At 41.2% G+C, this 19,079-nt stretch overlaps 1 protein-coding gene across 1 annotated transcript in view; it reads left to right on the top strand.

Moving 5' to 3' along the window:
- Positions 1–19,004, top strand: part of LOC141759718 (uncharacterized) — a 111,621-nt gene extending 92,617 nt beyond the window's left edge. Inside the window, exons 16-20 of the mRNA XM_074622021.1 lie at positions 2,396–2,566; positions 7,720–7,911; positions 8,577–8,750; positions 11,426–11,472; positions 13,139–19,004. Coding sequence (XP_074478122.1) covers positions 2,396–2,566; positions 7,720–7,911; positions 8,577–8,750; positions 11,426–11,472; positions 13,139–13,563 — 1,009 coding nt within the window. The 3' untranslated portion in view covers positions 13,564–19,004. The remainder of the gene's footprint in view (positions 1–2,395; positions 2,567–7,719; positions 7,912–8,576; positions 8,751–11,425; positions 11,473–13,138) is intronic.
- The last annotated feature ends 75 nt before the right edge of the window (positions 19,005–19,079 follow it).

The following is a 19,079-nucleotide window of genomic DNA, read 5'->3' as shown; positions in this document are numbered from 1 at the left end:
ACACAGGAGAGGCTTCAGTCGGTTGCAATCTCCTTACGTCACCGCTAGATACCGCCAGATCCTACACCCTGGACCTTTAACCACAGACCTTATTTCAGATATCTAACTAAAAACACATTCAAACAACCCATTGACTTTCAGACGAGGGAACAGGAAGTAATAAATTGCTAACTCATTTCTGGGTTTTAGGACTCATTCCTATAGCACTCTACCTGAACATGTCTAAAGGTGCAGCACTCTTCAACAAACACGTATTGCACCAACTTAAAGGCACATAAGTGATGATTATGAACGACATCTAATCAGAGGTTTCTATGGTTCTAAGTTATTCCCGCGTTCTTTTTGACAGCAGATCTAACTGTGCTCTGTTTTCATGTCAGCATTGTCTAATTATTTGAAGCAAAAATCAAATAAATATTCGGCATCAGAAACATCTTTGCAGGTTCATATTTTGTTCAAGTCTATTTGAATACAATACTCACATGTTCATATCTACATTCAAAGAGTTATTAATGTCTGTCATCATTCCGTCTGTCTGTGAAGCAATCCCCGTATAACCTGATTGTTACGAGATGAGGACTAAATCCACAGTCTTGTTCTGTGTAAAATGACCTGTTAAGTTGATCTTAAAGTAATCGGAGGCTTCAGCAGTCTGAGTTAGATGTATTAGGGCTGGGTGACTTGGAATAAATCAAATATCCCAATACTTTTGACCAAATATCTCGATGTCGATATTGCGACGATATTGTAGGGTTGACCATTGGTGCTTTTGATAAATAATCATCAGTAATGTGGATCTCATGACCGTGAAGTGTAAATCACAAATAATAAAACAGTTAGAACAGTCTGGTAAGTTCAGAAAATGACATCACTTTACTGTAATACAGCCTTTAAAACCAGGAAGAGACAACACTTATTCAATATCACGATATTACTAGGGCTGTCAATCGATTAAAATATTTAATCACGATTAATCGCAAATCAATCACACATTTTTAACGTGTTCAAAATGTACCATAAAGGGAGATCTGTCAAGTATTTAATACTCTTATCAACATGGGAGTGGACGAATATGCTGCTTTATGCAAATGTATGTATATATGTATTATTGGAAATCAATTAACAACACAAACAATGACAGATATTGTCCAGAAACCCTCACAGGTACTGCATTTAGCATAAAAAATATGCTCAGATCATAACATGGCAAACTGCAGCCCAACAGGCAACAACAGCTGTCAGTGTGTCAGTGTGCTGACTTGACTATGACTTGCCCCCAAACTGCATGTGATTATCATAAAGTGGGCATGTTTGTAAAGGGGAGACTCATGGATACCCATAGAACCCGTTTACATTCACATATCTGGAGGTCAGAGGTCAAGGGACACCTTTGAAAATGGACATGACAGTTTTTAATCACCAAAATTTAGCGCAAGATTGGAGCGTTATTTAACCTCCTTCATGACAGGCTAGTATGACATGGTTGGTACTGATGGATTCATCAGGTTTCTAGTTTCCTATGATACCATCTTCATCATCATCATCTTCACTCTAGCTTTAAAACTGAGCGGCTACAACCTCCGGATGATCGATTGTGTTAATGCGCTAAAGAAAAAAGATTTTCGCATTAACTTTGACAGCCCTAGATATTACGATATCCACATCTAAGAAGATATCTCGTCTCATATCACGATATCGATATAATATGGATATATTGCCCAGCCTTAGTATGTATCCAGTCATGTTGTGTTTGACAGGTTCCTTATTGAGCTGCAGAAGGATTAGTAACTCAAAGAGGGAATTCGGTACTAAACAGTCTGTAACTTTAATCTATCGGACTCAGACTGCTGAATCTTCATATTAGTTTCAGTTGAACTTCTGAAGTCATTTCTTACAGTGTAGTTGTGTTATGAAAGGGCCACTTCACAGGAGGAATGATTACTGCCACCAATAACTCTTTTAATGTACATATGACATGTGGCTGTTGTTTATAGACACACTTGTACAAATGTGGACCTTTCCTGTAAATGACATAAACCTACTAAGCTACCAGATACAGTGAGAAGAAGGCCATGTAATAAATTAAGTAATGAAGTCCAACAAGTCTGATTTAATATTGATCCTCTAACTCCAGACTTGACAGAGATCAGCAGCATGTTATTGATGTGTGTTGACATGAATAGGTGTATGAATGTTGTGGTGACATTTGGATGAGGTCTGCAGAAGGCTGACATTATGATGATCCACAATAACACAATGACAAAGTCACTCTACTCATTTTAGGGAAAAGATCATTGATTAGGACATAGTAATGTTGAGCTACACATTTAAAACCTGAACACATCTGATTGGATTATAAAGTTATTTTCATCTTCATCATTTCTTCTTTATTCAGATTGAGTGATTGCAAGTTGTCAGAGATCAGCTGTGATTCTCTGGCCTCAGCTTTGAAGTCCAACCCCTACCATCTGAGAGAGCTGGATCTGAGTAAAAACGACCTGCAGGAGTCAGGAGTGAAGCTGTGTGGTTTTCTGAAGTGTCCAGACTGTAGACTGGAGACTCTGAGGTCAGTTCAGACTCTGTTACTGTTATAGATCTTTTGTTTAATTAACAATTGAACCTAATTTATGTACAAACATAACTTACATCCATAAATTTGTTAATGTCCTTTTCTCCATAAAGTTGTTAATGTCCTTTTCTTCATATTTCATGTTTCTTTAACTAAATTTAGTCTGCAGTCACAAAAGATTTGTGTTTCTTAAAGAAACTGTAGAAAATGTCCACTGTTCCATTTGTTAAGCAAATGAATGTTTATCATTGTTGGTAAATGGTCACATCTGGATACAGAAGATCCTCTGAACTAATATTCAGGGTTCCTACGCAGTATGGAATTTGATTTTCTTAATTTACAGGTCTGGATGAGTATGGAAAAAAGAAAAGAGAATGGAAAGCATTTCTGTTTCCAGACTGTTGCTCCTATTCTGCTTTCTAAGATTCAGAATTTCTAAAAATCAATAGATCATACAAGCAGTGTTTTTCACAGTGTTTGGAGCAACCGGTGCAGCCAAAATGTTTATTTCATTTAATGTCATGGTTTATTTGATACAATTAATACAATGTACATAGACAACTTAAAAACGGCTATCTGATGCAAGTATCATAGTGCTTATAGTGGATGCTAATTTGCAACACCTGTCCCTAGAAGGGCTTTTTGTGAAAATAAGAGATTAAAACAGAGCTGAGTACAGGAAAAATAAATAAATACAAAGCACACATTTAAAAACTAGACATGAGTACAGGTTTGTTGCTGAATTAAACAGGATTTGGTTGCTCTCTTAAAAGGTGGGAAAGTTTGCAGCAAATTTTAAGAGATCAGGTAGCGAGTAGCGATGCACCTAACGATTATTTTTTTAACGATTATTTTTTCGATTAGTCGATTAATCTAACGATTAATTCATCAATTATTCAACTTTTATAAATAAATATCAAAAACTTGACTCATTATTATTTCAATACTTTATTCAAATATCTTCTCTTATAAACATATACATAAAGCAAGAATATTATTATGGCATTATTTCACAACAAAAAATATCCCAGTCTTTACTGGTAATCTGTTTTCAGTCCAACATTAATTTCTCCAAAAAGAAAATAAAACAAGAGCTTGTATTGTAAATTCATGTAAAAGGAATAAAGTGCAATGTTCTTTTTGTGGAAAAAGTCCTCCACACTGCTTTGTCTTATCCTGAAAAAGAGACACAGAAAGCTATTAGAATAATGATAATAGTGGCACATTTTAAAACAGGTCTAATTTCCACAGCACTGTTGTGTTATGACATTAGGCTAATAATAATAATAATAATAATAATACTCATCAGTATTTTTACTTAAGTACTTAACTTAAAACTTAAAATGGTTTAGACATGGATTTATTTCATCACTGTAATAATATGCAGTTAAGATAAACACTAGCAAATGTACTTTTGCATCAGTGTGGAGCACGAGAGAAATAATTGAAACTATTTACAGACTAACAGTCACAGACTGTAGAACAATATTTAATGTTACTTTAAGCCATTTTCTCACTTGTACATCGCCGTTGAAGTAAACAGAAAATATATAACGGCAGAAAAAACAACATTAGATGACGCGTGGTGTAACGTTACGTTACGGTACTATAACAGTGGTCCATAAAATACTTTTAACATGGTGGTAATGAAGAAACATTTTAAAAACAAACTTTAAATGACTGCTGCTAACAGAAACACACCCGCGCTTTTACAATCTTAATAGATCATGCCCGGTGGGGAAAAAGTCAACAGAACTTACAGCGGTGTCTTGTTGCTGTCTTCTTCACGCAGCGCTCTGGGATGCCTTCTTGTCAGCTGCTTGTGCATTGCACTTGTACTGCTGTAGTACGCTATCTCCATCCTGCACAACTTACAGAGCACGGCATTGTTGGGTCTCTGTTTGAAGTATTCCCACACCTTTGATGAACGTGGGAGAGTTTTTTTTTACGCTTCTTGCGCTCTGGGGGAAACAGAATCCATGCTCGGACCTGGCGCAGCGCATTTTCATTACGTCATCCGATGCGTCGACGCACGTTACGTAAATCGACGTATTTACGTAACGTGCGTCGACGAATCGCCCCAGCCCTAGTAGCGAGTTCCAAGACTTTGTCCTTTCACAGAAAAAGCTGTCTGAGCAAAAGATGTTTTGCAGAATGGAACTTTACAATTACCACTTGAAGCTGCTCTGGTGGATCTGCTACAGCTCTGTAGTCTCATGGTGTATATACAGAGAGGCAGAGGAGCAAGTCCGTTCAAACATTTAAACACAAGCTTTACATAATGAAAACCAATAAAGTTTGCAAAACTTAACATCTTGTATTTACTCAAAATGCATCAATGATGATACCTTATTTGCTTTTTGTCCAAGATTTCCAAGGCCCTGTTGTAAAGACACTATGGATTTTACTACAGACTGGTTGGCCTGGGACCAGGCAGCCAAACCACAGGACAGATGTGAGAAAATCATTGAATTTAGAAACCGCAAAGAACAGTCAAATGTCAAGCAATTTCTTATCATCCTAAAACAGCCTTTATCGTTTTACAAATCTTTTTAGCATGACTTTTAAAGTTTAACTGAGAATCTAAAATTATCCCTAAATACGTCACCTTTGTTACTTGTTCAGTGTGCTCACCTTTAATTCTCACATGCAAGGATTCTGTTGAAGGTAGCTTCTTAATAGAAAAACAAATGAACTTTGTTTTCTGAGACATAGGTCTCAGAAAACAAAGTTCATTTTCCAGAGCATATATCTGGAAGGTCATTAATATACAAACTGAAAAGGATGGAGCTCAAGACTTGGGGGATTCTGGTTTAAATTTTGTAAAAGACAGAATTGATGTTATTAATCACAACACACTGTTCACGATCCTTTAAATAGGAGTCAAACCATGACAGTGACTGTTTTGAGAAATTGAACATTAAGAGTTTTGACATTAAAATGTTGTGACTTACGGTGTCAAATGCCTTGTTTAAGTCCAGGAACACCGCTAAATCTATTTGTGTTTGAGTATTTCTGGTTAGGCGAGTAGGCCCATGGAAGTAAAATTTTGATGTCAGGTCTTTAAGTTTTTTTCTACAGTGTTTGTCCGACCAATTTATATTAAAGTCTCCAAGGATAAGTTCGTCACAATTGCGGTTAAAGCTCTTAAACAATTCTTCCATACTCTCATAAAGCCTTATAGCACAACCTGATGGGGGGTTATACACTACCAGAATATTAAATTCCATACGTGGGGACAGTGAAACATTTATACACAAACATTCAATTGTTATATTGTCACATAGTGACACCTGTTTAGACTTGAATGAGTCTTTGGTATATATCAACACGCTCCCTCCTCTACCTACAGCTCTATCATTTATAAAACACTTATATCCAGGAACACCAATAATACTGGTTCAAATGTTACCATGCAACCATGTTTCACTAAGGCCCTGTTCACACCTGGTATTAACATGCGTCTCCACATGCGTCTTCAGTGGCCACTTGTAATCTGATCTCACTTCACCGCTCCCCATAGGCAAATAAACACGTAGTAAACACACGGCTAACACAGCAGCCGTTGTGACGTAATATTACCTGAATGTCAGTAGTAATATCCTACATATTCATTAATTCAGGTACATTGTATTAACATCAAAATAAAAGGTTATTGTACCTGCGGTCCCAGGGGACCTCCGCGCCGCCAGTGCCGGCACTGCTGCTTTTGCCAGACAACAGCGGGGTACAGCGCTCCAGAGAGCCGGGGAGGACAGAGAACAGGCGGGCGGGCGTCAGCTCCGCGCAAAGCAGCGGAACAAAAACACCGACACATCTCCGACAGTACGATAATAATGCACTTTGCGTGCCTAGTCTACATACAGTAGAGCACAGAGGCCGTTTCCATGCTGACAAGCGCCCGTGTCTGCCTGTTTATTCACCTGAGGGGCGCGGTGATCCTACGGATCACAGCTGGACATCAGATGAGTAGGCGGTCCTTAATGTGGCCAGGACACATTCCGTACACACTGCTAAAAGAATGTGGTCATATGTGGCCCAGACCACCTCTGAATGTGGTCTGAAAGATCTGATCTCAATGCGTCCTCAATGCGCCTTGAGTGTGGTCACACCTGTACTTAGAGCTGTCCACTTGTGATCGGATCACTGAGGACGCATGTTAATACCAGGTGTGAACAGGGCCTAAGAAACAGAAAGTTGAGGTTGGAGCCGGTTAGCAGAGTTCTGATCTTGTCACATTTGGGAACGAGACTGCTGATGTTTAAATGCTCCCCGAAAATGCCTTTAGGTTTTACAGTTGAATCCCAAACTACTTTGGCGTGGTTAACAGTTTTAAAAAATAGGTTCCGTCTCTGTTTAATCAGTGCATGTGCTTGAAGTGCTCTTACGTTTGCGGAGGCTTTCTTTGATAGCTTACAGCAGGCGCTGTCAGTTGCGTTTTGGCAGGCTGCCTTGGCGTCCACCGCTTTTACTCCAAACACTGGTTTGCAGCATGGTTTGCAGTCACACACCAGTCCGGCCTCCACTACCGCCTCCACACTGAAAGGCGGTGTGATCGAATCAACGAGCTGGGTCCGGTCGTCTCGGGGATGAACCGTCAGGTCGGCAGCAGGCGATCCAGCCCTCGCACCGGCCACCTGGACCATGCCGATGCCCAATTCCGTCGGCTCGGCAAGCCCCGGTCCTGCCCGTTGATGTCAAGGGTGGTCCGTCACTTCATCAGCAAGTGTACCTGTCAGGCTGCCGGTCTTCAGGACCCTACTGCCATTTAACGTAGTCAGATAGGCAAACTCCGGCCCGGTCCGTTCATCTCGAAGACGGCTTGTCAGCTCAGCAGCGGGCGCCTCTGTCAGCTTACCGGCACCAGCTAGCTCTGATAGCCCTGGCCCGTAGTCGAAAAGCTTTCCTGTGGAAATGCCGTTTTGGCTGTGCAAAAGGCCAGTGGCGTGTGGACCTGGGTTAAGCTATATGTCACCCGCTAGCAGGACTAGAAGAGAAAAATATATTGTCACCTGTAAATTGTCCATTTTTTGTGCAGTTGGAGTTTTTTGTTTTGGTGCGCAAAATAGTATAATAAGTAATGTTGAGCTGAACACATCTCATTGGATTATAAATTTATTTTTTATCTTCATCATTCATTCTTTATTCAGATTGAGGAACTGCTGGTTGTCAAAGATCAGTTGTGCTTCTCTGGCCTCAGCTCTGAAGTCCTCAGCTCTGAAGTCCAACCCCTCCCATCTGAGAGTGCTGGATCTGAGTGGAAACGACAAGCTGCAGGATTCAGGAGTGAAACCCCTGTGTGGTTTTCTGAAGAGTCTACACTGTAGACTGGAGACTCTGAGGTCAGTTCACTAACTCTCTGTTACTTTTATAGATCTTATATGTTTAATTAACAATTGAACCTAATTTATGTACAAACATAACTTACATCCATAAAGTTGTTAATGTCCTTTTCTTCATATTTTCATGTTTTTTTTAACTAAATTCAGTCTGCAGTCACATAAGACTTGCGTTTCTTAAAGAAAGTGTAGAAAATGTCCACTGTTAGTTGTTAAAGTAAATGAATGTTTATCATTGTTGGTAAATGGTCACATCTGGATACAGAAGATCCTCTGAACTAATATTTGTTTTAAATTGATCAAGTTTAGTTAAAGAAGCAGAAATATTTCTCTGGTTTCTGATTGTTTCAACATGTTCCACAAATAATGTCTGATCATTGATATTGATCCTTCAGCACACACACATAGATGAACACCAAGATCAGCAGCATGTTATTGATGTGTGTTGACATGAATAGGTGTATGAATGTTGTGTTGACATCTGGATGATGTCTGTAGAAGGCTGACATTATGATGATCCACAATAACACAATGACAAAGTCACTCTACTCATTTTAGGGGAAGGCTCATTGATTAGGACATAGTAATGTTGAGCTACACATTTAAAATCTGAACATCTGATTGGATTATAAAGTGATTTTTATCTTCATCATTTATTCTTTATTCAGATTGAGGGGCTGCAGGTTGTCAAAGATCAGCTGTGATTCTCTGGCTTCAGCTCTGAAGTCCAACCCCTCCCGTCTGAGAGAGCTGGATCTGAGAGACAACAAGCTGAAGGATTCAGAAGTGAAGCAGCTGTCTGATCTTATGAAGAGTCCAAACTGTAGACTGGAGACTCTGAGGTCAGTAGAGGGTCGGAGTCGGTCCGTGCTGGTTCCATCAGTATTGCACTAAAAACTCAACAGTCAATGTGTTACTCCCGTGGGTTATCCCTTCAGCTCCACTGTGTGGGCACCCCAACCAACCAGTAAAGCCTGGTTTATGTTTGCCCTAGTGAAGCCGGCACGAGGTGCGTTCGCCAGAAAATTACGTCATCACGGCTTTCGCGTGGCGGGCGAAAGGCTCAGCAAGTTGCCATGGGGGTTTGTGGTGCACCTCTGAATGTTTGTAAATATGTGCCGACTGCACGCGCTGCACCTTTTCATTTTAACATGGGACATGGGGCTTGGCTAGTCTTTGAGGGAAGACTAGCCAAGCAGCTTCGCCTGTGCAGACATCTCTACAACTGTTCACTGAGAGACCACAGGGACAGCCACATGACCACAGGGACAGCCACATAACATAAAATACTTGGAGATAAATACTCAACACACTGGGGAAAGAAGAGGTTTTCCGCTGCAGGCTGTGAAACAATCTGAGAGATCGTTTTGTTAAAGTTAAAAAAGGTCTGATGTAAAGAGTGGCGACCCGAGGAGAAGCACCGAGAGACAGGAAGTAATTTAGACCTGGAGGTCAGCGACAGTAATAATTACGGTACACAAACGCAATATTTGGCGGTACGTACGTCAGTGTTTACTACCGTTGCCAGGCAACATACTTTTCCTCTCCGGTCCCACTCGCTGACTTCTTGATCATCCAGTTGATATTTTGTTTGTACGCCTCCTGGCGTTTCAGAGCATACTACAACGAACAACGCGCTGAGCGTAAACGCCTCTGTGTATGCTCGTAGCGTGCAAACAAAGCTTAAGAGTTGCTAGTGCAGCAACAAGGATGAGAACCCTCACAGCCAAATTACCAGAGGTACTTATACTGGGATTCAAGGTATTTCTACTGGGAATCGAGCGTTTCTGCACTGTTTTGTGAGACTGCAGAGGAAGCTTCACCTAGCACAAGAAATCAGTGATTTTTCCCACTGAGTGCAGTTTCTCCTCTTTTTCATCTGTAAATGTGTTATTGTTATTGTCACACAGTACATTGTAATCAGCACAGCACACAGTGAAATTACCTTCTGCATTTACCCCATCCTAGTATTAGGGGCAGTGGGCAGCTGCTATACAGTGCCCGGGGAGCAGTTTGGGGTTCCGGGGTTCCTTTTCTGCATTCTTTCATTCTTCCACAAACAATAAAAAGCTTAAGTTTATAATGCAAAGCAACATTTTTGAGTCAGTTACAATGTGAATTTACAGTAGATTGAAAAGTGTAGTTAGTTGTGTTTTCTTTGTTTTGGATCTAGACTAATGTTACAAATTTGTATTGGCAAAAAGTATAGTACAGCAGTACAACTGTAAAGGAATCAGTGTTTTAAAACAAGGTTCTCATATGAAAAACTTGTGTCCTGTCGTGTCGGCCCTAGCCGAGTAGAACACCCAGACATGTGTACTCACAATACGGTGGTTCATTGAGCTCTTGTTGGATCCATGAGTACTTCAGAGAGCACGAAAACAAGGCAGTGCACAAACAGCTAGCCCAGCACAGCGGCTATGCTAGCCGACCACCGGCTCCTGTCGGTAATTAGCCGCGAAGGCCGCAGCCTCCTCAGCTGAAGGGAAACTCTTCTTAGCTTCGCTTTCCAGCGTGATCTGCAGGCGAGCTGGAAACAGAAGTGCCGGTCTGAGGCATAAGTTGTACAACTTAGCCATGACCTCTCGGTACTTTGAACGCTGCTCCAGAACCTCCAGGGTGTAGTCTTTGAAAATCTGAACGGGTGTCCCACGGTACTGGAGGTGGCCTCGCCTCTTACGTGCTTTGCGGACAATTAGGTCCTTGGTTTGGTAACGGTGAAGCCGAATAATTACAGGCCGAGGCCTCGACCCCGTCTGAGGCTTAGCTACAAGTGACCTGTGCGCACGAGATTGAAGAACCTGGTTGCCAAGCAATTCAACCAGGAGTTCTGAGAAGAAGTTCGTAGGTCGGGGCCCCTCGATAGACTCCGGGAGACCAACAATGTGGACTATTTCTACGGCTCCGACCTTCCAGGTCTGCGGTCTTAGCAATGAGCTTGGCGTTGCTATCGGCTAGGGCCGTGCATCACTCCTCCAGCGCTTGGATTCGCTGATCTTGAAGATCAGCAGTCGACTCCAGAGAGTCAATACTTTGACCGTGCTCGATTACCGCAGCCTGGGTGTTGTTCAGCTTCACCTCGAGGGCCGCGAAGACTGTTTTAAAATCAACGGAGATGCTAGCTCTGTGCTCCTCTAGCAGGCCAGCAATGTCCGCCAAGCATGAACTAACGCTACCACACATATTCGGAGCTTCGACATCGCCCTTCCTAGACTTTGCTGATTTTGACATTATGCCAGTACTGCAGGAGCTTAATATAGCAGATACTGATAAAAAATATGCTATTTAAATCTCAGGGGTTATAGAAAAGTACTGTTTTAAAGTACTGTTTTTTGACTAATTACTAGTTATTGCCTTTAATATAGGTACAGAACATGATTGTCAGCAGTCAGTTGTAGTCTTTGTGGTGCAGATATGATGATAAGCATTTAATTCTGATAGATTGATGCTAATTCAAAGAACTGACAATTATTCTAAACTTGTTCTATAACTTTTGGGACTGTGTTGATCTCTACAGGACCGACATAGATGAGTCCATCAGAGCTGACGGACACGGTCACAAATGTGAGTATTGAAACAATTTCCCTCATTCATCAAACTATTGTACATTCACATCTGAGCTTAAAATGAGCATGTCCTCATTGTACAACAAAACTGTTACTCAATTCCATTTTTGTTCCAGCCGTTAAGATCACGTCTATTTGAAAAATATTCATCAATATTTGATACCTCTTTGCTGGTATTGGTATCGACTAGGGTGGAGTCAGGTAAAATGGGACACTTTTTAGTAAATTATTCATAAGACCATCAAATAAGCTATGCATGAGATCTATTGATATTTTTATAAATTGGCATTCGTCTCGCAAATATTTATTTGTTAAAAAAATTTGAAAAATTTAAATTGTTTTGGAATTATGAGGGTTTCAACATCAGCATTTCAGTATCAGCAAATTCCCTCTTGAGCTACGACACAATGTTCAGGTAAAATGGGCCAGCAGTTCATGTAAAATGGGCCAGCTGTCATGTAAAATGAGCCAGCTGTTCATGTAAAATGGGCCAGCTGTTCAGGTAAAATGGGCTAGCTGTTCAGGTAAAATGGGCCCAAATTAGCTGACATGGTTAAGCTAAAATGGGCCGGTACCTGAAACTACTTTTTTTTCCCGCAAAAATCTTCTTTTTCTTTTTATTTCAACTTTTTATTTGAAAGAACCTGTCAAAACATTGCTCATAACATTTTGCTTTGTTTGTATGCTAAGTTATAATTGCTTTATCATCCTTAATAGTGATGAGTGACATTATGTTAGGCATCACTTACCATACAATTTCTCTGACATGCTTCATGTAACACTATGCCCTGCCCATATTAGCAACCTCAGACCAATAAAAACTATTGTTATATGTCAACTAGTGTTGTAGCAACAATGGAAGACCAGTTACTGTGATTGGCTGTTTCCCTTTTAGAATGATGAATACAGACTACTGCCGACTGCTGGTGTGGAGAGTTATCTCCTCTCACCAGGAGCATAACGTACGTGCTAACTGACTGTCGGCTGTAGTCTTTGCGGTGTGTTCGAGTGCGACTTGTCGGCCAAAACAAAGGCGACATGAGGCGACGCAACAGGCGGCCTTCATCACCGCTAGTTCTCTGATGTCGGGTCAGTGTGTCCCTAGCTTAAGGAAACAAGTTCTTCATCTATGTAAATAGAACTAGCGGTATACCGACTGATTATTAGAGAGCTCCTTCATGAAACCATCCATCCATTACCTGTGACGGCTTATCCTTAGAGGGCCGCGGCGGGGCTGGATCCCATCCCAGCTGTTATTTGCGGGGAACACCTGGACAGGTTGCCAGTCAATCACAGGACTGACACACACAGACACACACACACACAGACAGACAGCCATGCACACTCACATTCACACCTACAGGCAATTTAGAGTCGTCATTTAACCTAACCTCCAGTACATGTCTCTGAACTGAGGGAGGAAGCCGGAGAAAACCCACGCCAACACGGGGAGAACATGCACTCACCACAGAGAAGAATTATGAAACCCAAAAATATAAAATATGAATGTTTCCCTTTTGGTTTCTGATTTTGAACACAGAAGAACTGATTTACAGAGCAGACATGTTGCTGTACAAAAACATGAACTTTCATTTCAGTTGAATTGCTCTTTAAAGGTGATTGTTGGTTTTTAAACAAAAGTCTTTTCCCTGGTTATCTCCCAGATCTAAGAAGGGAAATTCCTCAGAGGAATTTCCCAGCAGAGGACAGCGTCCCAGCAGAGGACAGCGTCCCAGCAGAGGACAGCGTCCCAACAGGGGGCAGCGTCACACCAGAAGACAGCGTCCCAGCAAAGGACAACGCCCCACCAGAGGACAGCGTCCCTGCAGAGGAGATGCTGATGTCTGTTCGATTGTATTTAGTAGAGAGTATGTCTGATCCTAATCTGAACAAGCTTCTGGATATACTCCTTCACTATCACGTTATAAACGATGGTGAAATGCAGTTGATCAGAACAAAAGACAGGGCAGATAAAGCACGTCAACTGATCGACATGGTACGATCAAAGGGAACTGAAGCCAGCTCAGTTCTGATCGATGCTCTGCGTAAGGTGGATCCATTCCTTTCCAGAAAGCTGAACTTAAGCTGAAGCAAAAGAAAGAAACTGTGGAGTGTGATGATGGATGTCTATAATAGCTGGCTGTTTTAGAGACTTATATTACTAATGTTATCTTTAAATGAGAAATTCCATCGTTGAAGCCTGTGTGGACTTTCACTCTGAAGGTGATTCACTGAAGTTTGGGGGAAAAAAGTGAATTATTTTTCAAGCTCTTGTGGTTTGGTTTCAAGATTTTATAATCATTTACTTGGGATAACTACCGATGTGTTGTCGCAATGAAGACCTGCGATAGAGAGCTTGTGACTTACGGTTGTCGACCAGAGTGGACTACAATATGGTCTAATGTCTATCGCCTACTGATTTATTTCAAGGTTATCCATAGGGCCTATGCTGTGCCTTACTGACGTTGTAAAATGTGTCTAGTTAATTTGCATATCTGTACTTTTAGTTCTGTTAATGCTCTAGGGACATTTCTATATGTTTTGGGATTTTCCAAAAGGGTCCCCTGACCTCTGACCTCCAGATATGGGAATGTAAATGGGTTCTATGGGTATCCACGAGTCTCCCCTTTACAGACATGCCCACTTTATGATAATTCAATTCAATTCAATTCAATTTATTTTTGTATAGCGTCAAATCACAACAGAAGTTATCTCAAGACGCTTTATATATAGAGCAGGTCTATGACCGTACACCATAGTTTAGAGACCCAACAGGATCCACCAAGCGCACTGTGGCCAGGAACAACTCCCCGATTACTGGGAAGAAACCTGGAGCAGAACCGGGCGCAGGGCGGGCGGCCATCTGCCGAGACCGGCTGGGGGGATAGATAGAGAGAGAGAGAGATAGAGATAGATAGAGAGAGAGAGAGAGAGAGGGAAGCAGCCACAACAATAGCCTAGCAGCTGTAATAGCTAATACAAGTAGGACTGATAACACAAAACCAATAGTGGTGGATGGAAAGAGTGATAATACAACTATCGGAATTGATGTCATTGGGTCGTCCCCAGACGGGCTTTCAAGTGGAGCTTCCAGCTGTCTCAGTCCTCCATACATCTGGCTAGTTCGCCAGCACTGTCCAGCATCTCTCCTCAGTACGTCCATGTGTGTTGGTGTGGGACGTCCCTGTGATCGATGCCCGTGCGTTGGTTCCCGCAGCATCAGCATGCTTGCTGGGAGTTCTTGATGTCTTTGGCAGTGACCGAGAAGTGTTATTCTCCAGGCTTCCACTTTGTCACTAAGTGTTGGTAGTCCCTTGTACAGACGTAGTTAATTAATGATGGTAGCAGTTGGTGTCAAGCAGGCACCGGACGCGGTAGCAGATGCAGCCACAATACCGGAGACATCCAGATCCAGGTGAAACCCCGCTCCAAGTGTACCCCTGCTCCAGGTATAACCTCGCTCCAGGTGTGACCCCACTCCAGGTATGACCTCGCTCCAGGTGTGAGACCGCTCCACGGTTACCTGCGAGACAAGGAGGCACAAGGACTCCCGGGAAGGAATGAAGTTAGTAACAATGAGTGAGTGGGACATGAGTATATACAGAAGGAGAGGGGAGCTCAGTGTGTCATAGGAAGTCCCCCCGCAGTCTATGCCTATAGCAGCTTAACTATAAGCGTTATCAAAGAGGAAAGTCTTTAGCCTACTCTTAAATGTAGAGAGGGTGTCTGCCTCCCGGACTGAAACTGGGAGCTGGTTCCAGAGAAGAGGAGCTTGATAGCTGAAGGCTCTCGCTCCCATTTTACTTTTGGAGACTCTAGGAACCTCAAGTAACCCTGCTGCATTCTGGGAGCGCAGTGCTCTGGTGGGGTAATAGGGTACTATGAGCTCTTTAAGATATGATGGGGCCTGGCCGTTTAGCGCTTTGTAGCGGAGGAGGACGATTTTAAATTCTATTCTGTATTTTACAGGCAGCCAGTGTAGAGAAGCTAATACAGGCGTAATATGATCTCTTTTTCTAGTTTTAGTCAGTACACGTGCTGCAGCATTCTGGATCAACTGGAGAGTCTTAAGAGACTTATTGGAGCAGCCTGATAATAAGGAATTGCAGTAATCAAGTCTAGAGGTAACAAATGCACGGACAAATTTTTCTGCATCATTTTGAACAGGATGTGTCTGATCTTCGCAATGTTACGTAGATGAAAGAAGGCAGTCCTTGAGGTTTGTTTTATGTGGGAGTTAAAGGACATATCCTGATCAAAGATAACTCCCAGATTCCTTACCGTGTTGCTGGAGGCCAGGGCAATGCCATCTAGAGTAACTATATCATTAGATAATTTGTTTCGGAGGCGCTCAGGGCCAAGTACAATAACTTCAGTTTTGTCTGAGTTTAACATCAGGAAATTGCAGGTCATCCAGGTTTTTATGTCCTTAAGGCATGCTTGAAGTTTAGTTAACTGGTTTGTTTCGTCTGGCTTGATCGATAGATATAATTGGGTATCATCTGCATAACAATGAACGTTTATGGAGTGTTTTCTAATAACATTGCCTAAGGGAAGCATATATAAGGTAAATTGAATTGGTCCAAGTACAGAACCATGTGGAACTCCGTGACTAACTTTGCCGTGCATGGAGGACTCATCGTTAACATGTACAAACTGAGATCGATCTGATAAATAGGACTTAAACCAACTTAGTGCAGTTCCTTTAATGCCAATTAAATGTTCCAGTCTTTGTAATAGGATGTGATGGTCAATGGTGTTGAAAGCAGCACTGAGATCTAGCGAGACAAGTACAGAGACAAGTCCTTTGTCCGATGCGATTAGAAGGTCATTTGTAGTTTTCGCTAGTGCTGTCTCTGCTATGGTGCACTCTAAATCCTGACTGATAATCTTCGAATAAATGATTGTTCTGTAGAAAGTCACAAAGCTGACTGGCAACTGCTTTATCAAGTATTTTGGAGGTAAAGGGAAGGTTAGATATAGGTCTATAGTTGGCTAGGACCTCAGGATCGAGAGTGGGCTTTTTAAGAAGAGGTTTAATTACAGCTACTTTATTCAGGTCAAGTGTCACCTCTATCCTGGAATCTGCTACCTGTGTTACACAGTTTTGTTGTCCAGCTGCCTGCTAACTATTCTAACTAGTCTAAGTAAAAACCTGAGCTCTGGAAAAATCCTGGTTGGTCTGTTGCTGCTCACTTTTCCACCACGCTCGTTGTACACCTCAATCCCGCTGGCCTTCGTCCTGGTTCTAAGTGTCCACCACCTCAAAACCTTACAATAATGTTTGGTGTAAAATGTTTCTTTCTGACTGACTTTGTTTTGTAAAGATTAAGTGTCATCATAATGTAGTTAAACTTAATTTAAAATGATGGAACTGGATTTGAAATTAAACTCAAGCCATCAAACTATTAAATGCTCACGATGAGTTTTTTGGTGGTGATGAGGATGACCTGATGTACTGCTGGTTGTTAGATCTTTACTAGTGCAGTGTCCGTTTAGGACACGCCTGTTCAGAACGGCCTGATGTTGCTAGCAGCTGACGATAGCTAGTAGCTAACGATAGCTCTCCGGTCTGACTCTGGTGGCCAACTAACTAACGTTAGTTAGCTCCCAACAGAATGTAATAATGGCCAAATAAAACCAAAAACAATAGTTCAGTCTTACTTATGAAAGATGATTCCCGAGATCTGTTTTGGATCGTGTGACGGTTTGTACATCCCCAAGCTGAACAAGTTTCAGGCATTTTTCCATTCACAGCTTCTGAGAGTTGCCCGGTCCAATATGACGCCCACGTTGACGTACGCTCCAGGAGTCAATGTGGCGTCTATGTATATATGTCTATGGTTACAACTATTAAAGTCCAATAAAAACTTCCATTAAATGACAGCCCTGTACGACTGATGAATTCAAAGATGTGTTTCCTGTTTCGGTGTGAAACCCCCTAACACAGGTTCTAGATGTGGCAACTCCATCCGTGGAGATGAGCAGTCAGTGGGCAAATTGCTGTTCGCTGAAGAGAAAGGAATGGCTGACAGCGGTGGACGCTTCATTATATACTCTGGGTCCACACATATTTAGGTAGGCACATGCTGATTGGCCGGCTACATTTATGCAAAGCTCAGTGGGCGAATACGTCCTCGTGATTGGAGGAGAGTATTGCCCACAGAGTCCAGTAGAGGGCAAAGCCTGTGTGAGTTAGAACTACAGTACATGTTCTCTACAGTCCATCTCCATCATATATGACTGTGAAATCAGTGACATTTGACCATATAAAATCATGTTACAGAGAAGATTTGGTCAATTCAATTTATTTTTACTTAGCGTCAAATCATAACAGAAATTATCTCAAGACACTTTTGATATAGAGCAGGTCTAGACCGTACTTTATAATTTACCAACAAGAGACCCAACAAGAAATCCCCCATGAGCAAGCAACGGGTAGAAACCTTGGTCCACCAGGGACTGATACAAGAGACAACAGATTACTTGAGTGGTGAGTAGAATAACTAAATATTAATGACAGGACAGTCTATAACTACAAATAAATCTCTGAGATTATCGTACAAACGTACCTGCATGGTTACATATGCATGAGTTGTGAGCTAAATGTTCATGTTTACAGGGTACAACTATTTACATCTACATTTAAAAATAAATGTGGCTTTGCAACATGAAACATTGTAAATCTCAATTTATTTTTGTGCCTACAAATTAGACGTTAATACAATAAGTTCGAGCATTTGATTAAAAAAAATGGATTTCAAATCAATTTTACAAATGCCTGGAGTAATAATACAAATGATTATGCTTAATCCTCATCCTACCAACATATTTAACATACAGACCACTGGGGAGCCTAAGAATAAACTACTGGAAGAACCAATCATAACAAAATGTTAACTTCTTTCTTCTCAAAGCATTATTAGTTATTAATTAATGTCATTTGAAGAAAAAAAACAGGCAGATGCTTTTAGTAACCAGGTGTCAGTAGCCAACAATGCTATTTGCACCTGACCCGGGCAAACTAGATACTGTATGTGTATATGTACTGTATACATGTTTTTCCTCAACCTAACCAAGTAGTTTTGTTGCCTAAACCTAACCAATAATAATAATAATAATAATAATAATAAGTCAACTAAGTGTAGAAAGAGACTTTTAATGGGAGTCAAACCCTGGTCTTTCTGGCAGAAAACCCTTCGGCTAGCTAACCATTGTTAAATTGCGTAGCATGTAAAAAGCCGGATAGCTGCCATGTGACTATTCTCACCCAGGTGCAAATAAGACACTCAAGAGAATTTGCATATTTTTTAAAATAAAAATAGACATCACATGAGAAAATCTGTCTGCTGCATCTGTGTTGGTCTTACTTTAAATTAGTACCCATGGCAAACATTTTATCTAAAAAAACGGCATAGGCTGCAGTAGGTTGCTTTGACTGGGGTCCCTAAGACCCCAATACATTGGTATTTAACATTATTTAAAAAAGCACTAATTAAAACAGAAACAGAAAACAATGATATTAAGTCATCAGGAAAAAAAAAATTAAAATTAAAATGATAGAGTAAAGCAAATGTGAGATATGCCAGAAAGTATACCTCTGGG

This window comes from Sebastes fasciatus, chromosome 21, assembly GCF_043250625.1.
Source record: "Sebastes fasciatus isolate fSebFas1 chromosome 21, fSebFas1.pri, whole genome shotgun sequence".
Lineage (NCBI taxonomy): Eukaryota > Metazoa > Chordata > Actinopteri > Perciformes > Sebastidae > Sebastes > Sebastes fasciatus.
Note: the sequence above shows the minus strand (reverse complement) of the source record. Positions and strands in the feature narration are given on the sequence as shown.